General features: G+C 32.1%; 6 protein-coding genes across 6 annotated transcripts; 2 read left to right on the top strand and 4 right to left on the bottom strand.

Annotated features, from left to right (window-relative positions):
• The first annotated feature begins 30 nt into the window (after window positions 1-30).
• LOC145758987 (putative ATP-dependent RNA helicase DDX47) lies at window positions 31-1,819 on the top strand. The gene is made up of 2 exons (XM_082572698.1): window positions 31-1,257; window positions 1,424-1,819. Exons 1-2 carry the CDS (start codon window positions 52-54, stop codon window positions 1,607-1,609), a joined length of 1,392 nt encoding a protein of 463 aa, XP_082428824.1. The 5' UTR covers window positions 31-51; the 3' UTR covers window positions 1,610-1,819.
• Window positions 1,581-2,365, bottom strand: LOC145758991 (phosphomevalonate kinase-like). Its single transcript, XM_082572703.1, has one exon. It carries the CDS (start codon window positions 2,361-2,363, stop codon window positions 1,779-1,781), a length of 585 nt encoding a protein of 194 aa, XP_082428829.1. The 5' UTR covers window positions 2,364-2,365; the 3' UTR covers window positions 1,581-1,778.
• A 44-nt stretch (window positions 2,366-2,409) lies between these two features.
• Window positions 2,410-3,522, bottom strand: LOC145758989 (transmembrane protein 231-like). Its single transcript, XM_082572700.1, has one exon. The coding sequence runs from the start codon at window positions 3,512-3,514 to the stop codon at window positions 2,588-2,590; it is 927 nt and encodes a 308-aa protein (XP_082428826.1). The 5' UTR covers window positions 3,515-3,522; the 3' UTR covers window positions 2,410-2,587.
• A 312-nt stretch (window positions 3,523-3,834) lies between these two features.
• LOC145758990 (large ribosomal subunit protein uL16m-like) lies at window positions 3,835-4,714 on the bottom strand. The gene has a single exon (XM_082572701.1). It carries the CDS (start codon window positions 4,589-4,591, stop codon window positions 3,857-3,859), a length of 735 nt encoding a protein of 244 aa, XP_082428827.1. The 5' UTR covers window positions 4,592-4,714; the 3' UTR covers window positions 3,835-3,856.
• Window positions 4,715-5,926: 1,212 nt separating this feature from the next.
• On the top strand, window positions 5,927-8,104 carry LOC145758988 (uncharacterized). The gene is made up of 5 exons (XM_082572699.1): window positions 5,927-6,129; window positions 6,226-6,371; window positions 6,513-6,709; window positions 6,815-6,950; window positions 7,109-8,104. Exons 1-5 carry the CDS (start codon window positions 6,095-6,097, stop codon window positions 7,870-7,872), a joined length of 1,278 nt encoding a protein of 425 aa, XP_082428825.1. The 5' UTR covers window positions 5,927-6,094; the 3' UTR covers window positions 7,873-8,104.
• On the bottom strand, window positions 7,965-22,937 carry LOC145758986 (SWI/SNF-related matrix-associated actin-dependent regulator of chromatin subfamily A member 2-like). The gene is made up of 35 exons (XM_082572697.1): window positions 22,797-22,937; window positions 22,380-22,501; window positions 21,836-21,928; window positions 21,683-21,756; window positions 21,301-21,446; window positions 21,030-21,106; window positions 20,723-20,850; window positions 20,168-20,280; window positions 19,366-19,469; window positions 18,870-19,022; window positions 18,687-18,791; window positions 18,072-18,272; window positions 17,641-17,775; window positions 17,208-17,270; window positions 16,917-16,973; window positions 16,435-16,566; window positions 15,913-16,076; window positions 15,296-15,473; window positions 14,782-14,910; window positions 14,317-14,430; window positions 13,988-14,101; window positions 13,548-13,647; window positions 13,053-13,194; window positions 12,618-12,760; window positions 11,946-12,133; window positions 11,396-11,505; window positions 10,978-11,095; window positions 10,663-10,809; window positions 10,156-10,305; window positions 9,906-10,002; window positions 9,435-9,552; window positions 8,841-9,048; window positions 8,533-8,704; window positions 8,355-8,464; window positions 7,965-8,281 (listed from the first exon to the last, which is right to left on the bottom strand). Exons 1-35 carry the CDS (start codon window positions 22,876-22,878, stop codon window positions 8,261-8,263), a joined length of 4,308 nt encoding a protein of 1,435 aa, XP_082428823.1. The 5' UTR covers window positions 22,879-22,937; the 3' UTR covers window positions 7,965-8,260.
• Window positions 22,938-23,056: the final 119 nt, after the last annotated feature.

Genomic DNA, 23,056 nt, shown 5'->3' with positions numbered 1-23,056 from the left:
AATAATTTTGTTTATTTATTATAGGTAGATACTAGATTTATTAATTTAACAATGAGTTCTGATAGTGAAACAAAACCTGATTGTGATGACAACAATAACGAAGACAATGAAGTTTCGAGTCTTATTAAGAACGATGAAGATGTCACTTTTAAATCCCTTGGAATTGTGGATGTACTTTGCCAAACTTGCACAGAATTAGGATGGAAAAAACCTTCAAAGATCCAGCAAGAAGCAATACCTGTTGCTCTACAAGGGAACGATGTAATTGGGTTAGCTGAAACTGGGTCTGGTAAAACAGGAGCGTTCTGTCTTCCCATATTACAAGCTTTATTGGAAAAACCACAGAGGTTGTTTGCCCTTGTCTTAACTCCAACAAGGGAGTTGGCGTTTCAAATAGAAGAGCAGTTTAAAGCATTAGGTTCTTCTATTGGAATTAAAACTTGTGTAGTTGTAGGTGGAGTTGATATTATGGGTCAATCTTTAATATTAGCTAAAAAACCTCACGTAATAGTTGCTACCCCTGGGCGCTTAGTTGATCACTTAGAAAAAACAAAAGGTTTCTCGCTTCGATCGTTAAAGTATTTAGTTCTAGACGAAGCTGATCGAATTTTGAACATGGATTTTGAGGCCGAATTGGATAAAATTCTAAAAGTAATTCCAAGAGAACGAAACACTTTTTTATTCTCCGCAACGATGACCGGTAAAGTAAAGAAATTACAACGAGCCGCGCTAACAAAACCTGTAAAATGTGCAGTAAACAGTAAATATCACACAGTAGAAAAGCTAATACAATATTACTTGTTTATACCGGCTAAAGACAAGGATTGCTACCTAGCAGCGGTAATAAACGAACTCGCAGGCAACGCTATGATAGTGTTCACTAGCACTTGTGCTAACACTCAACGCACAGCTCTTTTACTTCGAAATCTCGGGATTGCAGCCGTTCCTTTACACGGTCAAATGACGCAACCAAAACGACTCGGTGCTCTTAATAAATTTAAAAGCGCGTCGCGGCAGGTTTTAGTGGCCACAGATGTTGCGAGTCGAGGTCTTGACATCCCTCATGTTGATGTTGTTATTAACTTTGATGTGCCGACAAGATCCAAAGACTACATCCACAGAGTGGGAAGAACTGCAAGAGCTGGCAGGTTTGGGAAGTCAATAACTTTTGTCACACAATATGATGTTGAGTTGTATCAGAGAATCGAGGAACTTATTGGGAAGAAACTACCAGCATACGATATTCAACATGATGAAGTAAGTTAAACTTAATGCTAAATATAACCTTCTAAAAACAAGTGTCAAAAAACAAAAATTTGCATGAAATTGAACCACAAACAAAGAAACTTAATTGCAATATTACCAGTTGTTAAATTTTTAAGATTTATAACTCAAGTAAACTTCAGAAATTTTCTTTTTTCAGGTCATGGTACTACAAGAAAGAGTTTGCGACGCCCAGAGATTTGCAAGAAACGAGATGAAGGAGCAAGAGCAATCCAAGAAGGATAAGAAGAGGACTTTTGATGGAAGTGACACAGAGGAAGCGGAAGGAAGATCGCAGAAGAAGATCTTTAAAGGAAAGAAGAAGAGGGGAGGCAAAAGAAGATGAAATGTTACCTGTTTTTTCATGTTTTCTGTGCTTCTTTAGATAAATATTTGATTTTTGACTTTAAAATTCAAATAAATAAACGAAAATCAAATAAGATTCTTGTTTTCTTTTTAATTTTCTGAAACCAAATATTTCTAAAATAAACAAGTTTGAATTTCGAAGAACTTTTTTATTCTTCTTTATGTTTAGTTTGTTTAAAAAGTAAAAGTTCGTTAATTTTCAGATCAAATAATTCATCCTCGTTAATTGAAAAATTGTTCGTAAAAATAAAGTCCCACGAAATGTTAGAATCTAAACCACATTCTGAGACTTTATTATCAACTCCCTCAGTAAATGTCCAACCTCTAGAAATTCTAACTTCATCGCTGGCTTGTATTCTAACTAAGATAACATTCTTGTAATTATTTACAAAAAAATCAATGTCGCTCGGTCTTCTAGCGTCACTTATAATCCAAACTGCTTTATTTTCGGAATCTTCGACAGCCAATTTACAGAAATATTCAGGACATTTGTTCCGTTTTTTTTCCCCCCATTTAATCATATCAAATCTGTATTTTTCTTTATATTCACAAGATTGTAACAAACGTTCACAGTCTAAATTGTTTTCTTTAGCATAAATAGACTTCAGTGGCCCAGAAATGCGAATTATTTTACATTTTTCCACCCCTATTTGTTCTTGTAGTTTTTCAGCGACAAAATCTTTGCCAGATTTTCGCTTTCCACTAAAAACATAAATTAATTTCGGATTGCACATTCCTAAACATCTAAAAGTAAAAAAATATAGAGTTATGTATGTTTTAAAAAGCAAATTTCTATAAAAAACAATTAAAAAATACATTAGCATAACAGAGTACCAAACACAATGTTTTAAATGCAAAAAATTGTATAGCAAAAGCAAAAAACTAACAAAAAATATAAGCTACAGAATCTAATATATGAAGATAATTATTGAAGTTTACAGAACTTTTAAAAAAAAATCTAAGATTGTTTAATTTTTGGTTTTTCAATAACAGTATTAAACAACTGACTCTCAAAAACTGAAGTGTTTATCTTTCGAAACAGCCACAAAAATAAGAGCAAGATTGAGACATATTGGACCCATCCCCATTTTATTAACTCCCAAAAACCTGGCTGATAAGTGATAACTTCTGTCGGATAATTGATGATAATCGTGATCGTAAAAGGTTGTGTGGCAGCCCTGCCGGAGACCCAAATTGGATAAAAATTTGGGAGCACCGTCGTGACATTCCGCTGTGAGTAAGAACTTAATATCGAGGATAAATCATAAGCCGAAGAGAAAACACTTGTCGAGTCTATAATCGAGGTGTTAAATCTAGTGTCGACTCCTCTATGTCTGAGTGGAGTTTTTTGCTGTAAAACTAGATCTCCATAAGCAGTATAAGAAGCACCTGGTGATAGTGAAGAATGTGTAATGTAGGCTAGACTTTCCATTTGAAATGTTGACATTCTGTATAAGTTGTAATCAAATATCAGCAATAATTGGAACGAAATTATGTTATCCCCAGAAGTTAAAGGAACTTGTGCTGTAAAGTTAAGTTGGTCGTATTTTCCATCTCCGTTTATGTCTCTTTCTATTGAACTTACAACAGGGATCTTCAAGTTATTTTGAAGTAAACTGTTGAGATTCGAATAAGTGCTCCACGCAAAATATTCACCCGGAGTTGGAGTGTTTAAAACCAACATTGCTTGCTTCTTGAATTTAACATCAGGTTGCTCCATGTAAGTGTTCGTCATTCTCCAAAATCCTTGGCTCCTGTAAGCCACCAATAGAGGAGGGATAAATGTAAGGACAAGTGAGATTAGGATATAAAATGTTGCTTTAGTGCAGATGCTTGCTTTGTATCTCATTAACACAGGACTGGAGTAGATTTCAAACACAGTCATTTTTAATTTAATTTTTTTAAAGCATTAAAGTCAAATCTGAAACGAAAAAATATTTAAAAAAATTGAAAATAGCAGTTTTAACCTTAAAATTAACGAAATACTACCGGCAATATAAATTTTGGATCACTTGTAGTTTACAGCCTATAACAAAATTTATAACAAAAAAGAAGATAAAGTATTAATTGTCTAAAATAATAAGGACCTATCATAATTAAAGTGATTCTAGAATCGCAAAAGTAAAAAAGTTTGGGACTCACTATTATGGTAAAGATTTTTTGAAAACCGTAAACTACAAGTTATCAGAATTTTTTGAACATAACAAAAAAAATGGAAGAAAATTTATTATCTAAATTTTCCAAAATAAAGATAATCTCGCTTTGATAATTTTGTGCCTATGCCCTGCATATTTTTCTCAACAATTTCTCTAAAAGTAAAAAAGTTTTCGTTTTCTTCTTCAATCCTCCGTTCCTCTTCGTACATCGCATCCAACATTTCTTTACTGACCGCTATTGCCGGAAACGGAAGACTAAGCGCAGCGTTCTTTAAAATAACTCTCAATTCCTCAAAATCGTTCGCCCCTCCCATTTCAATGATCATTTGCCGAGCTCGAACAGGGGTTAAATAATGGGAAATTTTGCCCTTACCCCCACCCATTACAGCTTGTATTGGATGCCTCGTCACTGGGTGATATGGAGCAGGGACCCTCCATTTTGCAAAAAAATTCCGGCCTTTCTTTTTGATTAAAAATTTATTTACCCGGGTCGTAATAAGATGTAAGTTTTGATGTTTTAACCAACCACCTTTTAAAGCAATAATTCCATAATTTCCGTTGGTAAATTCTGCATCTTCATCTACACAAGGACCACGGGCGAGATACCCTTTTCTTCTTCGATCTTTAGGTGGTTGCAGAGGGCCTTTCTCTAATGTTTTAAGTTGTGGATCATCATCTGTTGTAAGTTTATTGAATGTAGGTATTACACAGTCCTCAGCTGACCATATCTTACTTCTTTGTCGGACACTTACGACCGTTAGACCAGTCAACTGATGTTGAAAACCGTGTTTTAAAACACAAAGCATAATTTAAATCTTAGAAACTAAAGTCTGAAAGTTCGATTTTAAGTTAAAAAAATGGTATTTCAGACAATCTAAATAAAATATATAAGACTAAAACCTAAAGACTCTACCTGAAACCACAACGAAGTCATTTATTAAGGTATAAGATGTATCTTTTAAGCTATTTTACTCAATTTTCATCCAACACATGTTTTTAAAACCAAAACAATCTAAAACGAAATAACGTTAACAGTAAACACTTTTACCGATTCAAATCAGTAACTACCAGCGCTGACTTTTCTAGTTTACGGTCTTTTTTGTTTGTCCTCAATTTTTAAAAACTTAAAATACATTATATTTCCAACCGATTTTCACCTAGTTTAAATCAACATATTTTATCGATATTAAAACCAAATAAATATTTTTAAATTTAAGCTTTAATAATATAAATGGTAAGATCCGCTCATTCCGAACAAAACACGCATTTTGATTGGTTTGTATATCTACAAAAATGTGACGAATTAAAATTATTTAATAACAGTAAACAGTGTAAATAAATGTTGACACTACTTAAAGCTTACACAGTTTGCCAGCAATAAGAATTGAACCCAGGGCCACGAAGGTTAGCCTTTGAGCATGGGAAAAAATGATTACAAAACTTTAAAAGTAAGTTAAACAGTTTGCCAGTCGACTTTTGACTTTTAACTTTCGAAAATTGTTTAAAAGTCAATTGATAATAGTGTTTGTGGATTTAGAAAACGATATTTTGTTTTAGAAGGAGCGACATTTAAAAATTAAATGTCTTTTGTTTATTAATTAACTTTCTTTCGGCTTACCTACGTCAATGAAAAATAAACGACATAATTTTAATAAAAAAACATAATTTAATCAAAAAATTAAAATATCAGATCGCTTTTCTTTTTAGTATTTACAATTTCGACAAATCACCATGACGACCGTATTGAATCTGTTACGCAATAAACGTTAATAATAAACCTTTGAAAAATCTAGAGTGGCAAAAATAAGAGCAATTGCTAACCACAGTGGGCCTAGAACAATTCTTTTTTATGTAATCAAACCCTAAGACGCGAGCCTTACAATAGAATACCTCCTTTTCGATGTAGTTTTATTCATACAAAGTTGTTTTAACAACATGTTCCTAGTTTAAATCTTACGCCCCGTAAAATAACAACAAGTATGTTTAAAAATAGATGCAGCTGACCGGTTAGTTTTTAAAGGCAGGCTATGCACAAAAAATAAGCAAAAGTGTGAAAAAATGTGTCTAAATTGGTCAAAAAACACTTGCTATTTAAAGCGTAATAAAAGGTTGTTTAACACAAGTTAACCTGAGTACTTTTAGTGGTTTATTTGCCTAGTAATTGTCATTTAAATTTGTTGTTTTTTGGACACAGTTATCGATGTTATATCGCGAGTTTTGTTATTACAAAGGCGCCTGTATTTAATAAAGTATTTGTAGGTAAAATATAAGGTTTTTAGTTGACAAGTTGTGAATTAAGTGTTTAAAAAATGGTGAATCTTAGGAATGAAGAGTTCTCGCTGAGGTAAGTAAAAGTGACAAGACGAACAATTTAACTAACTTAATACTGGCTTGAAACTGACTTAAATTACCAAAAAAATAATGTCCTACTATTATTTAGAAGCGAGCCTTCGTCACAAAGAAATTCTTACGTGACAACAAACGATTCAGGAAGATTTAATCCCCCTAGTCAGAAGAGGACAGCATCTTATGACAAACATTATCTCTCACATACTGACACAACGGGCGGTGGGCTCGGATATTCATGTAAGTATAAAGTTACTAAATCAGTTGTGCGTTTAAACCATTAGTAGAAGCACCTTTACAATGTTTCATGTAAGGTTATAAGGCGACAAATGACATAAAACCAATGTTGTATAACTTCAAGAAATAAATTCATTTTTTTAGACCCGCATAAAAAGGATTTTGCATGGAATTTACTTTTTCTAAAACAAAGCTGGGGCGTTGGGTTAAAACCAGCAGAAAATACAGCTAATAATGGCACGAATACCAGCAGCAATTCATCAACAAGAAGTAAAGAAAATGGAGTCAAACAAAGTACAAAAGAAAGAACAAGAAATTCTGAAGACAATAGACCACCAAGGGTAACTTAATTTTGAACTTAAGTTATCTCCTTACATACTCATTCTCTATTAAAAGCTGACATAACATTGGGTTACTTAAAACTTTAACTTTTCTGTAAATTACAGAAAGCGAGCACTGCACCCAACCTAGAGTTACCAAAACTAACTCCAAATAAGTCAACACCAACAAGTAAAAGATCAAAAAGAAGGACCGCCGGGCAGTCTAGAACAACACTGGATTCAATCCCAGAAGACAAAATAGGTAAGTAAAGTAACAGATTTTTAATCAAAATGTAATGCAACTGAACAAAAGGGTCAACACCACGAACTAATGCCTTTTTATACCGTTTAAAAATTAATTTGGATAGAAAAGTTGACATTTTTCCTTTGGATAAAACCCAATTTCAATTTTACTTTTAGTTTCAGTTTTATCTAAACCTGAAATCAAACCTATGAGGTCACAAAGAAGATCAAAACGTCACCGCACTACGTCATCACAGGCAAGCTCCCAGAAATCCCGGATGTCGGAGTCTCGAAACAGCGGAGTGACGTCATCACTATTGTCGTCAGATCTCCCATCAATGGCCTCGGAATCGCGGAACGGTTCCGTGTCAGCGACCACTATGACATCACAGAGCTCGTACGGGTCACGTGCGCCAAGCGTGACGTCACAAAGCACGCGATGGGACGAGCACGAAGGGCGCCCTGCGGTGGAGAAAATGTTCGGGAAACAAAGAAGTCGAGCGGGAGTGGCGTGCACGATCAAAAGTGACGTCATAGAGAAGATAAAAAACGGGGATTATGGAAGATCTTCGGAGACGAAAATCGAACAACGAGCGGCGACGACGTCGGGAATTCCCCTAAACAACAACGCATTCTCGCAGCGAAAATACCAACCATTCACCAACCTGAGTTTTACCATCGAGAACTCGGCAAATAAAACCAGACTTCGATCCTCGCTCTACAAACCAACCGAAGCTATGAAAAAACCAACCATTTTTCGAAGCAACGACACCATTTCGAAACCACACAAACCATTTAACCCAAAGTACCATAGCGATATAACCAGACCAGTGATGGTTGATTCACACGCTCATAAACATCCACCAGACGGTTACGCACCACCTAAATGGTTCCCAGCTGTAAAAAAGACCAGTGGACCATGGACCACTTACAAACATTAAATGATGTTTTATGCAGTGTTTTAAATCGAGAATTTTGTTCCAGAATTGCAGATTTTTGTTTTCCTTGCACTTACGTTTACACAACTTTTTACAGTTTTCATTTTCTTTTATTGCTGCGTTCTGTATATTAATTGGCATGCACATAGTTACAACATTGTAGTTTTTTCATTGTACCATTGTTGTTGGACATGGTAACATAGTAGAGCATTGTTAAAATACAATGGGTGATGGTTAAAAATGGCAGTTTTTTTTTACATACAAGTAACATAAAGAAAAGCAAAGTTGTTATACAACCATGGTTTTTACCTGGTACAACATGGTTATTACATAGTAGCTCATAGTCTCATATTGTTGTTTTAAAAATGTACAAGTTTCAAAGTTTTTTTTATCAATCTTCACTTTCAGAGTCCTAGAAAAAAGTAAAAAGTTTGAGTAAAATTTTATAAAAAAAAAATTAAAGAAAATTAAAAAAAATTTATTACATCATCAGTGATGACGTCATCAGCATCTTCATCATCCGAGATGACTTTCCTGGAGCTTCGTTTGAGTGCTTTAGGAGTAGGAGGATCCTTCATCACTTTGGCTTGCAATTCTGTAAAGTAAAAAAAATTTAAAATTTTAGCAAAAATCACAAAAACAAAGATAAACTCTTCAAATTACCATCTTCCTCGGAATCCCTGTCATCCTCTGCTCCTCCCATTGAGTTCCTTGAATCCTCCCCCTCCGGATTAATCCCATCTTCACCATGACTCGGAGGAAGATGTCCTGACTTCTCCAACATCTCTCGAGCGTAAGTAAAAACCGTTCCAAGTTTAATCGAATCTTCGTAAATCTTAAAAAAAAAAAAAAAAAAAAATATTAATACAGTCATTGTCAATGTAAAAACATTTTTTTTAAATTAATAAATTGCTTGTAATTTACATTAAACAACTTGAAACTAAGATATAGTATTAACAATCAAAACCCACCAATGATCCTTCAACATTGTATTCCTGAGTGTTTGCACACATCAGCATAAAATCCCTCTCCAAATCATCAAAACTCCGATATTTATGGAGTTTAATCCGATCCCGGATCTTCTTGATGTCTACCGGCCTCTTGATCATCTCGTAATAATCAGGGAGCTCTTTGCGAGCCGGAAGTTGAAGAAAAGGATCACTTAGTCTTCTTCCAGTTCTAAATAACAGCTAAAATCTTAGAACTACAACTTTTAAACAAGATCAGACTGAAACTAAATCCAAGCAACCTTAAGCATGACAGCATGGTATACTTGTTAAAACACTGGGCTTTACTACATGAGATCCTGGGTTCGATTCCTACTGCTCTCATGCTGTATCGTCCCTTAAGTGGGGCCCTATAAACTGGATGAACTCCTGCTGAACCAAACACCTAATCAACAACTTAATTATGAAGCAATAATATCCCAAACTAACAAAGTCAACTCAAAACTAAGTTAGATTTTAACTTGTTTTGCAAATAAGTCAATATTAAAGTTACTTCCAAAAGGTGGATGTCTTAAGTTACAAATCTAACTATTTAAACACATTCTAACACTAACTTACACATCAGTATACTTCATCACATGATCGATAATTCTCTTCATTTGTTTGGTGAGCTTAGGTGGATTGGGAGTTAGTTTCTCTGCAGGAGGTCTCCCTCTTTTCTTCTTAACCGAAACTCCTGCAACAAAATATAAACATTATCTTTATATAAAAGAGCTAAGTAGACAATATATATATATATGTATGTTTAGCCCTTGAAATAAATAAAACTGCTGTTTGTGGTGTGCAGGTAAATTAGCACGAGCAAATATTAGTTGAGAATTACGATCATATTACAACAATTAAAATCCTGACTAAAAGTCAGGATATCGACTAGCAAAAATAATAGAAAGAAGATGTGTAGTTGCTAATACTTTATGTGGACAAAAAAGAGGGCTTAAGCACAAAAATTAACAAACTTTTACTTTACAAAACTAGTCGGAAAATAAACTTTTAACTTTAGTTTTATAAAACTTTGTTAAAATTACTGACCAGGTTCATCTTCCAACTCCCCTCTCTTTCTCTTTCTTTGTTTCTTTCCTCTCTTCTTCTCCTCCAGCTCATCCACATCGATTCCATCCTCCACTGCCTGTGATGTCATAAGAAAAACTTAAAAACTAATTAAAAATAAAACAATTAGAAAAAAACAAAATTTTCTTTGCAAAAATTTGACTTTACTGCAGCAATTATGATGTCATTTACTAAAACAATCACATCACTTCTAAATTATAACATAACAAACCCTGATCCACTCCTTATCTGTAAGTGACTCCGAATAATCGACCTCCTTCCTGACCCTTGACCCTCGGCCAAATATTTTATCCTCTTCTTCCTGGTGAGTCAATCTCACAACATCCTCTGCAGAGGTCAGTAGCCATGCGGGAAGCTCATCCTATGATGTCATAATAATAATTTAGTTATTTTATGATGTCATAATAGTAAATTATTTATCCTATGATGTCATAACAGTAAATTATTTATCTCATGATGTCATAATAGTAAATTATTTATTCTATGATGTCATAAAAGTAAATTATTTATCCTATGATGTCATAATAGTAATTTTTTATCCTATGATGTCATAATGATAAATTTTTTATCCTATGATGTCATAATAGTAAATTTTTTATCCTATGATGTCATAATAGAAAGATATTAATTCTATGATGTCATAATGTAAAGTTATTTATCCTATGATGTCATAATGTGTGATTATTTAATCTATGATGTCATAATGGTAATTTTTTACCTCTTCCATTAACCTCGGCTTCCTTACAACCTCCCTCGATGCCGTTCTTCTTCGATCGATGTCCATTTGTTGGAACCTCTCAAACTCGGGCTCTGATCTCGCGATCATCTGGTTTATCGTTTCATCATCGTGGACCTCATCTTCATCCTTAAATAAAAAAGATTGTGATGTCATAGAACAATAAATTTATTAAAAAATAAATTTCAAAAGTTAAATACAATAAAAACTTTACAAAAACACTTTTTTTAATTTATATATTTTTTATTATTTTAAAAGACATATTTTAGTTTTTTTTAAAACCTTTTTCCTGATTACCTCGTCAGTGTTGCCGCCTTGTACAAGTTCAAATAAGAAAGCTCTTCGCTGACTCCCGGTGGATTTTTGATCAAACATTCCGGCTTGGATAACTTTCTTGTCAACATTTAGTTTGTATCTGCAAAAAAAAAAACATTTCTAAACAAAATCGAAATAATTTCATCATTTAACTGTATTAACACCTAATTTTATATTAAATGAACATTTTAAGACAGTATTAACTAGTCAACAGCCAATTGTACATTTTATTTATCGTAATATAGTTGCAACTCCCAACTAATATTCACCATATGCATAACCTTATTTTGAAAGTAAGAACATTTCAATAAATGGTGAAATTAGTAAATTTAATAGAATCTCATACAATTTATGCTTTATTTCACTTCATAATTTAAAATTTATATTATTAACAATCTACCTAGCAGCAGACAAGATTTTTTCCTCCACAGAATTGACCGTCATTAACCTTAAAACTCGAACTTCATTGGTTTGTCCAATTCTATGAGCTCTATCTTGAGCTTGGATATCCTAAAATCACATAAAACTTTATTAAAACTAATAGAAAACAAATTGTGAGTAGCCGTTAAATGGTAGTCAAAATATATATAAGTATAGTCTCTAGGTTGTGGTTTAATTAGCATTTTTGAAAAGTTATTAAAATTAAATATCAACTTCCCTAATTTTTAATCCAACTAAAAAAAAACACCACCTAATTATATTAAAAAACAAAAAGCAACATTAATTATTGGTGATATAAAAAAAATTAACCTATCTTTATACATATAGAAATTATAGAGTTAGGGTAAGGGTTATATATGGATAGTTAGAGCAATTAAAACATATTTTAAATAATCACAAAAAAACATTAAAAAATTTGGCAAAAATTCCTAAAATAATGACTTATTTAAGGACTGTACTGTAAACTACACATATTTAACCTTTTTAAATACAAAAATTTTTAAGTTCACCTGATGAGGATTCCAATCACTGTCATATATAATAACAGTGTCAGCTGTTTGTAGATTAAGTCCCAAACCTCCAGCTCTTGTGGAAAGCAAGAACACAAATATATCTGAACCAGGAGCATTAAATACTTTTAACATATCCCCTCTATCATCAGCTTTAGTGCTACCATCTAATCTCAAGTACTTGTAACCTTAAAAGTAGAAACATTTGTTAAGGCTTGAATCACTAACAATAAGAATAAGAACGTATTTGTAAGGCCTAATTTTTAATTAATATTGATTACCCAGAACCAAAAGCTGGGTAACATTTTCAAATGTATATATAACAATTAACTTGCTTATTTTCTTAATTGTTATGGGTTGCGGCAAAATTTGGATGTGGCAACATGGTGTAGTGGTCAGAACACTTGGCTTCACTACATGAGGTCGTGAGTTTGATCCTTACTGCTTTTATGCTGTAGCACCCTTGAGTAAGGTGCTATAAAGGGTATAAACTCCTGCTAAGTCAGCACTTAATCATTAAATTAATTATTAGGCAATTATAATCAATAATATCCCAAACTGGCAAATTCAACTTGAGACTGGTTCGGGGTAACAAATGTTACTCTATGTTTAGGACATAAAGTCAACTTATCCACATCGAAAATAAATAAATACAAAAAAAATAAAACTTACCTTTTAGAGCAAAATAATCTTCCAGAATTGTCATGGTTGATGTCATCTGACAAAATAACAAAACCCGATGACCTGTAGCTTTCAACTTTGGTAAAACTCGATCTAATAACTCAAACTTTCCACATGTTCGATACAAATCAGCTCTAAATATAAAGTTTAAAAATAATAAAACAAAATTTAAATTATTATTTTTAGAACATGACCTAAAATTAGTGAAAATCAAAACAAAGAAAAAATTGTCAAAAAAATAAAATATTGAATAATCAAACAAGTCTAATAAATTGCTACATTTACAAAATTAGGACCAAAATCTATACATAATGAAACCAAAATCTATGCATAAAAAAACCTAAAAATTGCCTAAAGACATTAAAGCTAAATTAAAATAGTATATAAATTAAAAAGTTTAAAAAAAATATATAAAAAATCACTTACCCATTAACAATGCCACCAGGTATTTGTAAATGTTCAGCGATACTTTCTTCAATGTGCCTGAACATGAATGGATGATTACAGATCTTCCGAAGTTGCATAATGGTGTTCATCAACGTCTTAACTCCTCCCTTGCCTTGCTTGCCTGCATAAAACATTTAGAATTAATTCTGATAAACAAATTTATATATTTTCTTTTATTTGATCAATAGTTCATTATGTTTCAGTATAAATATAGTTAAAGTGAATTATATATTGACCCTGTTCAAAAACTTTACAAAAATGAATTGAAATGTGTATACCAATCTATATATAATAAAGCTTAATAGACTGCTCAAAAGACTGCATACATATTTAAATAAAACTATCGCTTGTGGTGAGCAGGTAAATTGTCGCTCGGCAAATATTATTGAAGGTTGTGACAGTATTATGATAACTAAAATGCCGACTTAGGGCTGACTATTGACTAGTAATAAATTAATTATATAGTTTTGGTACCTTTTTCACTGCCATCAGTAAGTACAAGACTGTGTGCATGCATGTGGCAATACAGCAACCTTTGTAGTGCAGACATGTCACATTTCACAACATATTCAACCTGAAGATATTAATAACAAATCAAATAAACAAAGATTTTAAGCATTGTGTAATGGGTATAACACTTGGCCTCAACACTTAAGATCCTGGGTTTGATCCCCACTGGTCTTATGCTGATGCTGTAGAGCTTTTGGGTAAAGTGCTTTATTTATCCCAAACTGCCAAAGGCAACTCTAGACTGGGTCAGGGTAACAAATGTTACTCTATGTTTAGGTTGTGAAGTCGACCTTCCCACAATAAGGATAAATAAACATAATAAAATCTCATACACAATAATAAACCATGTTGGACAGTATAAACAGGTATAGAAGGTTTTAATTTTAAACTAGGTTTATACATACCTTCTCTGGAAGTTGATGTTCAACTTCTTTCTTCAATCTTCTAAGAAGAAAAGGTCGTAAAACTTTGTGGAGTCTTCTAATAATCAAGATCGTTTCTTCTTCATTTAAATCAACCTAAAAAGTAAATGTTAAAATATATCAAAAATTGAAGTTTTAAATTTCTACTAAATTAGCAATTTTAGTTTTTCAGTTACTACAGTGTCTTATAGCAAGAAATAATCAGCATTAGTATTGCAATAAACTATTAAAAAGGTGGTAAGAGGGAGTTAAAGTAGTAAAAATTACAATATAGTTGGACAGTGTAGGAATGACTTTTTTAAATATATTACCTTCTCTCCAGTAAGGGCAAACGGGGCATTAAACCACTGCTCAAAAGTTGAACAACATTGAAATATTGAAGGTAGCAGGAAGTTTAGTAAGGCCCACAACTCCGGTAGTTTGTTCTAAAACAAAATATCAATCTAAAGTTAACTATAAAATCTTAAAAAAACAAAAAGTAATTCTTATATGGTTTATACCAAAACATCTACCCAACATACAAACTTAATAGGAGCGCCAAAATTTAATTTTTATTTAAGATAATTTTTGCAAACAATTTTAGACAGTAGTCGATTAATATTTGTTAAAATATGGTTGTGCCTTTTAACTAATATTTGCCTGTAACAATTTACCCATGTACCACAAATGTAAGTTTTATTAATTTTGTAGGCTTACAAATTGAACACATATAGCAATATAGATCGTTCGCCAAGCTATATTATATATAGACTAACATTGGTTTAATGCCAACTTACCTGTAGAGGGGTCCCAGTAAGTAGAAGTCGATGTGGGCTCAAATAATGAGTGTTAAGAACTTGAGTTAACTTGCAATGATGGTTCTTCATTCGATGGCCTTCATCAACAATCTGGTATTTCCATCGAATCTAAGAAATTAAATAAAAACTAGATTTATGTTTTTTTTATAATAACTGAAACACTTACACATATAAAAATAAAATATTTTTAAGAGAAAAAAGGGTTAAAAATTGTACTAAAAGGCTAAAGAGAATGGTCAAAAAAAATTTTGAAACATCTATATATAACTAGTCGATAGCCCGTCTTACAGTCGTCATTTTAATTGTCACAATATAGTCACAACTTTTACTTAATATTTGATTGTGATAATTTACCCGTGCACCACAAACAGCAGTTTTACTTATTTGGAGGCATCTTACATATAGTCTACTAAGCGCTATTATATCAGTAAAAATCAACTTAATTTAAATTATACCAGGTTCAAATGTGTAAAACAAATAAAGTATTCCTTACCTTAGAAAGCACATGCTTGTCTTTGATGACATACTCATATGTTGTTATGACAACGTGGAATCTTCCTGCTTTTAGGTTATGAGATAAACCCTTCCTTATCTGGGGACTCCCCTTGTATGCTACCTTGATCACTGACGGAGCCCATTTGTCAAATTCCAAAACCCAGTTTGACAAAGTTCTGTAAAAATATTGATTTTTGTGTTAGTGTTTAAGACAAGACCTATGATAAGGACGATTTAATTTTAGATATTAGTGTTTTTTGTATTAGTTTATCCTAGATGTCGAAAGGTCTACTTCACAGCCTAAACATAGAGTAACATTTGTTACCCTGACCCAGTCTTGAGTTGACTTTGCCAGTTAGGAATATTATAGATTATAATTGTTCGATAATTATGAATTGCTTGTTTAAAGCACCATACCTAAATGTGCCAAGACAAAAAAGCAGTGAGGATCAAACCCAGAACCTTGTGTAGTGAAGCCAAGTGTTTCAACCACTACACCACTTTGCCAGTTTAGTTATCATAACATAATTACTGAAAAAGAATGCAAACCATAATTTACAAAAAAAGAAAAAAAATTATTTAGCTAAACAATATAATTTAGTACACTTTACTTACGATAATGGCACAATAATAAGATATGGTCCATTGTCATGTTTCTTCTCCATAAGATGCGTAACAAGAGCGATGGTTTGAATTGTTTTCCCTAATCCCATCTCATCAGCTAATATTCCATTAAGGTTGTTGTTGTACAACGACACCAACCATTCCAACCCTTGGATCTGTTTAAAATATTGTTCACAATTAAGTTTCTAACAGTATTTAAGCATAACTAATAAAAAAGGGCCCTTAAAAAATATTAGTTAATAGCTCGCTCTATGATTATGATTTTAATTGTCGTAATATGGTCACAACTCTTAACTAATATTTTTCTGGGATAACTTACCTGCGCACCATAAACAGCAGTTTTGTTATAAATTGGACATACATATAAACATATATATATATTATATTTAATAATAGTTATATACAGTAAAATAAATATATATAACAGTAACTAGAAAAATTTCCCATGACATAAATCCTCATAATAATATGAGAAAAAATTATTTTAAAAATATTCAAAATTTTCAATCCAACCTGATAATGTTTAAGAGTTCCATTCTGTAGTACAGAAGGTTGTTCAGTTATTTTCTCATTAATGTTATGGGCAACTGCATAGTAGGTTGTTGTATCATATGTTGTATATTCGTCATCTACTTCTGCCTTTGTCTGTTTTTGAAAAATTTTGTTGAATTAATCTTATGTTATTTTTTTGGATTTATTTAACATTATGTGGTAAGGCCTACTTTACGACCTAAACATAGGAGTAACATTTGTTACTCCGACCCGGTCTCAAGTTGATTTTGGCAGTTTGGGATATTATTGATTACAATTGCCCGCTAATTATCTGCTGATTAAGTGCTGGCTCAACAGAAGTTTATACTGATTATAGCGCCCCACTTAAAGGTGCTACAGCATGAAAGCAGTGGGAATCGAACTCAGAACCTCATGTAGTAAGGAATAAGTGTTCTGACCACTACACAAAGCTACCAGTTATAAAGTTTAAAATATTGACTCACAATATCAACTGCTTCCTCTGTAACTACTTCTTCTTCTTTCTTTTCTTCAGGAGCCTCCTAAAAGGTAAAAGAAAAACATTGAAAAAAGATCCATACAATATAATAAATTATCATAATTAAATACATAAAAATTTTGTTGGTAAATTAGTGTTGTTATGTTAAGTTTTGTAAGGCTTTAATTAAAACAGGGGCTCCAAAAACAATAATAAAAATTGATTTTAGTTTAAATAGGGTTTCCAAAAATTTTTAATCAAGTTATATTTGAAACAGGGTTTCCAAATTCTAACTTACCGCCTCTTGTGCTTCTTCTTCTCCCTCCTCTTCCTCCCCTTCACTCTCGTTTCTAGGAGCAACCTACATAGACATCATATATCCACATGAACAGCATATATTAAACATAGACATCATATTAATAAAAGTAAACAATCCTTCATTAAACATCTTATTTTTGGATTTATTTACCCTCGATGTAGAAAGGTTAAGTAACATTCGTTACCGCGGCCCAGTCTTAAGTTAAATTTAACAGTTTAAGATATTATTGAATACAATTGTCCGATATTTAAGGTGATGATTAAGTGTCGGCTCAGCAAAATTTTAAAATGCCTTCCTAAAGGGTAACTCCATGAAAGCAGTAGGGATCAAATCTTGGATCTAATGTGGTGAAGACAATTAGAAAACCACACCACACTGCCGAATTAATATATTAACATCAACAAAAATTTACCTGAAAATTTGGATGCATCTCCAGCCAGGCATCTAAACTTGAAAACTTTGGAGCTTTGTCCCCACTCAGTATCTCCCCTGTCTCGGTGTTCTTCACTGACACATGTCGGTCAACATCCATGTTCTCTTCCTCAGTCTGTGTAAAAATAATGAAAATTAAAACTACTTTGCAGACAGCAAGGTTTAGTGGTTAGCTCACTTGAATTGACTACATGAGGTCTGTGGTCGATCCCCACTGCTCTCATGCTGCAGCACCTTTGAGAAAGGTGCTATAAACGATATAAACTTCTGCTAAGTCAACACTTAATTAGCATATTAATTAATGAGAAAATATAATCAAAAATTTCCCAAACTACCAAGTCTCAAGACTGAATTCAGAGATACTGATGTTACTCTTATGACATATAAAAAAACTTTAAAACAGCCAATGACTAGAATCAAACCAAAGACCCCATAACTTACATCACTTTTCTTCTTCTTCCGCTTTCCCTTCTTCTTAGCAAGTGTGAACTTATGTTCTTTAACAAGTTTAACAATGTTGCGAATATATTCATCAGTTTGACCAAGCAAGTAAGCCAATCTTCGATCCTTCTTCGCATCAATCAACTTCCTATATCCCTCCTCATCTTCAGCCTTAAAGGTAAAAAAATACAGAAGTTTAAAATATTTATATATAGCTTGAAAATAAAACTGCTGTTTGTGGTTACTATGAACAAATGTAAGTTGTTGCCATTTTATGACAAGTGATTTAATAGTAACAATTGACTAAATGTGTCAAAATGCTAAAAATTTATCTTTACATAATAGAGTTTGGTGGACAATAGTTATATATGTATTTATATGTATGTATGTCCAATTTATGGACATACAAATTAATAAAACTGCCATTTGTGGTGCATAGGTAAATTATCGCAGGCAAATATTAGTTGTAAGTTGCGATCATATTATGACAATTCAAATGCCAACTGTATGGTTAAGTCATGTTAAAAACAAGGGTTAACATACACAAATAGTGCAAGTTATTAAAAAATTAGATTTACAGCTTACCATTAGTCTTCTCATTCTCTCCTTTTCAATCCTTTCTTCTTCTTTCCTTTGCTCTCTCTCAGTATTTGCATGGTACAACAACACAGCTTTATTTAATTTCATAACCTAATACCAAAAATTATTGTTTAAGTTTTGTAAACCTAACTGTGCTTTAAACTTAATTCATTAAAATTTAGAACCAACCTTGGCGTTTGTGTTTCGATGAAAATCTTTAAAGTCCTTCCCGTGTTGAAGGACAGTTTGGAGGAAGTCATGATGCTTCTGCTTCTTCCTCTTCTCTGCTTCCAACTTCTGTGCTTTTTCTAACTTCTCGGTCAATCTTGCTTCCCTGATATTCTAAGAAACAAATAATTTTTTTTTAATTACTTTTAGCAGTAAAATCTATGTATAATGAAGCATAGTGGACAACATATATGTATGTTCTATTTATAAACCCATTAAAGAAACAAAACTGCCATTTGTGGTGCACAGGTAAATTAATATGAGCAAATATTAGTTGAGAGTTGCAACCATATTACAACAATCGAAATCCTGATCAAAGGGCAGGCTATCGACTGAAAGATGCAGACATTGCAGAGTATGCAACATAAAGATTGTAGCAAAATAAAAATTTAATGAATAAAGAGCCTTACCACATTTCTAATATAAAAGTTTTTAAGTTTATTGTGATGTAACCAACCTGTCTCTTGATTCTCTTATAAGCTTTAGCATTGAGAGCAGTTTCCAAAGTTGTATCCCTTCTCATTGCACTTAAAACTTCTTGTCGCAACTGCTTTTGAAATCCTAACACAAAAAATATACAAGGTACGAATTAACGTTTAAAAAACGATTCGCTATAAATAAGGTCGCATTTTTAGAGCAATTATTAGGTTCAAGTCATAATCTTATTTTTTTGTAACACTTGACGAGTTGCGTGGCATTTTTAAAATGTAACATATTGTTAAACAATCGTTAAGAATATTTCGCACGAAAAACGAGACATTTTTGATTACTTTAAAGCTATGTTATATATTCCAAAAATTGCGCAACAACTAAACGATCTCGGGAGCGAAATTACGCATTGCCAAAACAAGGAAAGTTATTGTTATTAAATGCCCTATAGTAACCTACATTTACGCAGGATTATGATGATGTAATTAAATTAGTGTGAAACCGGTGTAAAATAGATCGTAAAAAAATATACACGAGAGTTTTATCACTGCCTGAACCTTTTTTGGTTGATTCGCTATTTCTAATATATTTGTAAAAAACGAGTCGCTAATTTTAAAAAACGATTCGCTTTTAGCGAATAGCGACCCGTTATTTCGTTCCCTGATATATATACAAGTTAGTAACAAAATGTTTATGTTTTTCAATCATATTTAAAGGTATAAAGGCAGTATAATATAAAGTGACTAGCTAACCAAGAAATAGTTCGCATTTAACAAATTAACCAATTATAGTTTTTTGTTTTTAATTTAGTCGAAAACTTTCAAACTTACCCAACATCCTTAGAGCTTTAAGTTCAATGGTCGCTTTAATACGAAGTTCATCGTGAATATTTGCAGGAATATTTTCTAACTCCACAATCCTTTGTGCTATCCGAGCCTCAATCCTATAACATATTACAGTTAAATTAAACCAATAGTATTACTAATCAACAGTCTTGCTAAAATAAAAGTAGTATCTTAATATGCAACATGGTGTAGTGGTAAACACTTGGCTTTACTACTTGAGGTCTTGGGTTTGATCCCCACTGCTCCCATGCTGTAAGCGCTCTCAAGTAAGTGCTATAAATTATATGAACTTTTGCTAAGTCATCACTTAATCAACAAATTAATTATCGGGCAATTATAATCCATAAAATCCCAAACTGCCAAAAATGGCAATTTGAGACTGAGTTGGGGTAACAAATGTTACTCCATGTTAAGGTCATAAAGTCAACTTTCCCACATCGAGAATAAATCTTTTACACTACTTTTACAAAAACTAATATTACAATACACTTGCATAACATTAAATTGTAGCGTGAGATAATATAACACTCTGTTACAAACCTGTTTTCTCTTTCATTAATAAGAATATTTGGATCAATTCCTTCAGGTTTCTTGAGTGGAGCGATCTTAGTTAACTTGGATGGCATTAGAAGTAAGGTTGCTAGATCGTGTTCTACTTTGGGGGTTGCCTGTAAAAAATATCATTTTAATGTAAAAAGTATAGAGTTCAAAGTTTTATGACTTAGAGTAGTTTTATAAACATAGAGTCCCATTCTATTAACTTTGGCAGTTTTAAATATAAATAATAATAATTGCCTAATATTTAATCTGCTAATTAGTTTTTGGGTTTTTCTAATATAACTTTTACCTGTTGCTCCCCTGTTTCTGTAGGTTTTGTTGCATCTTTGTCTGCAGGTTGATCTGCTAGTGAAGTGCTTGGAGGTGCTGAAATTAATTCATTAAATATACTTTCAGTTTGTATCCACATTTAGTTATTGATAAATTCTTAGAAATTCTTGCCTTTTATGTTAAATATATTTAAAAACTTATAACTATTTCATAAATATGTGATATTTATGTACTAAACAGACCACTAACATAAAGTGTTATAAAAACAACAAACTTAATGTTAATCTTACCACCAGTAGGGTTAGTTGCTGGATGTTTGCCCAATGTGGCTTGCATCAGCTGATCAGGAACTACTTGTTGTCGTGACAACATCTTGTAGGCGACAATCTGAGCTCGAAGTTGATACAACTGAGCATTTAAGAAAACTGAAGCGGGCCTTAAAACAATTTTAAACAACATTTTAAAACTCACAAAAATATTTAAAAAATTAAAGTTTTAAAGTTTACAAAATAAATTTTAAAATAAAGATTACAAAAAACTACAAAATGTAAAGACCAAACATTAGTTTTTTCTTCTTATCCAAAAAAATTAAATAGTAGGCTATATTTTACACTTTTAATCTTTTATGTAACAAAACTTTACATAAAATCATTTAAAAAAAACTTTAGGTACTTCTGTTCTCCAGTAGTAGTTGTTGTTGTAGTGGTTGCTTCAGTTTCTGATGGATTTGTTGTAGTTGAATCAGACTAAAAAGTAATTACCAATTTTAAATCACATTCTTTGTTACTATTCATTTTTGCTAAAAATGTTTTTTTATATTTTTACCGAAGGTTGAGAATCTGTTTGTTTCAACATTTTAGCAAGTTGTAAATATCTCGGATCGTTTGTCAAGTTCTTTGACTCCATTTGCTCCATTGCCTAAAAAAATTAGTTTAAATATTTATTAGTTTTTTAAAAGTTTATAATTTCATGTATTGAAAAAATATTTTTAAATTTTGTTTATAAACATTTAGTGTGGGGCCGACTTCATGACCTAAACATAGAGTAACATTTGTTACTCCGACCCAGTCTCAAGTTGACTTTGACAATTTGGTATAACATTAACTATAACTACCGAATCATTAAGCTGCTGATTAATTGTTGAATCAAAAAGATTTTATACAGTTTATAACACCTTACTTAAGGGCACTACAGCAAGACAGCAGTGGACATCAAACCCAAGACCTTAGGTAGTGATTTTTAGTGTTCTGACCACTATACCATGCTTCGGGTAAAATATAGTTTTCTACCAAAGCTTTTACGTAAGTTATTAAAGCGAATATATAAACCACCAGATCGCACATTATAAAGATTTGAGTTAATACTAAACCTGTTTTATTGAAGCTTTTTCCATATTAGTCTCCACGACTGGAGCATTTTCATCTTTATCCGACGCTTTTTCTTCCTTTTCTGTTACATTTTCTGCAACTTCAGGTTTCTGCTGTGGAACTTCTGTAAAGTAAAAAAACACGTGGTTATTAAAACTATTGGTCGAGGTCTGTAGTTAAACTAAGTACTTTACACAAAAAATGTAATTTCATTACTTTTTTATTTAAATTTCTGGATATTGAACTATATAGCTATTAAATTCTGAATAACTATTTTTCTTTTACATAAAAACGCTGGACTAAATAATATTTTTGTGTAAGTTAATAGTTAGATGCAAAATTAATTTGCGAACTGAACAAAACAACAAACTAACAAAATGAAAAAAAGATTTTCCATAAACAGATAAATTTTAAAGTACCTTCTTTCGGGCTAGTATCTTGATCAGGTTGTAGATTACTGTTTACTTCAGGAGCAGGTTCAACTAACCCTGAATCTGACATCTTTTTATTGTTATGTTTAGTTATAAAAAAAACCAAAACATTTTACGTGAGAATTTCAAACAAAATCGTAATCTGAAAACAAATGACGAATTAGATTAACTGATTTGTGACCCATCGAGTTACAAGCTTTATTTTGGTAGAGTATATTTCATTTATCCTCAACTATTTTCGAAAACAA

Source organism: Corella eumyota, chromosome 7, assembly GCF_963082875.1.
Source record: "Corella eumyota chromosome 7, kaCorEumy4.1, whole genome shotgun sequence".
Taxonomy (NCBI): Eukaryota; Metazoa; Chordata; class Ascidiacea; order Phlebobranchia; family Corellidae; genus Corella; species Corella eumyota.
This window is presented reverse-complemented; position numbering and strand designations above follow the sequence as displayed.

What these genes read in the sequence shown, in the direction of transcription:
- LOC145758990 (XM_082572701.1), bottom strand. Translation starts at nt 4,591, where the DNA reads ATGCTTTGTGTTTTAAAACACGGTTTTCAACATCAGTTGACTGGTCTA.
- LOC145758986 (XM_082572697.1), bottom strand. Translation starts at nt 22,878, where the DNA reads ATGTCAGATTCAGGGTTAGTTGAACCTGCTCCTGAAGTAAACAGTAAT. An exon ending in TTACTGGGACCCCTCTACAG is followed by an intron (nt 14,431 to 14,781) that starts GTAAGTTGGCAT and finishes ATTTTGTTTTAG; the next exon opens with AACAAACTACCGGAGTTGTG. An exon ending in CCTGGTGGCATTGTTAATGG is followed by an intron (nt 12,761 to 13,052) that starts GTAAGTGATTTT and finishes CTTTATATTTAG; the next exon opens with AGCTGATTTGTATCGAACAT.
- LOC145758987 (XM_082572698.1), top strand. Translation starts at nt 52, where the DNA reads ATGAGTTCTGATAGTGAAACAAAACCTGATTGTGATGACAACAATAAC. An exon ending in ACGATATTCAACATGATGAA is followed by an intron (nt 1,258 to 1,423) that starts GTAAGTTAAACT and finishes TTCTTTTTTCAG; the next exon opens with GTCATGGTACTACAAGAAAG.
- LOC145758991 (XM_082572703.1), bottom strand. Translation starts at nt 2,363, where the DNA reads ATGTGCAATCCGAAATTAATTTATGTTTTTAGTGGAAAGCGAAAATCT.
- LOC145758989 (XM_082572700.1), bottom strand. Translation starts at nt 3,514, where the DNA reads ATGACTGTGTTTGAAATCTACTCCAGTCCTGTGTTAATGAGATACAAA.
- LOC145758988 (XM_082572699.1), top strand. Translation starts at nt 6,095, where the DNA reads ATGGTGAATCTTAGGAATGAAGAGTTCTCGCTGAG. An exon ending in CGGTGGGCTCGGATATTCAT is followed by an intron (nt 6,372 to 6,512) that starts GTAAGTATAAAG and finishes TCATTTTTTTAG; the next exon opens with ACCCGCATAAAAAGGATTTT. An exon ending in AATCCCAGAAGACAAAATAG is followed by an intron (nt 6,951 to 7,108) that starts GTAAGTAAAGTA and finishes TTTTACTTTTAG; the next exon opens with TTTCAGTTTTATCTAAACCT.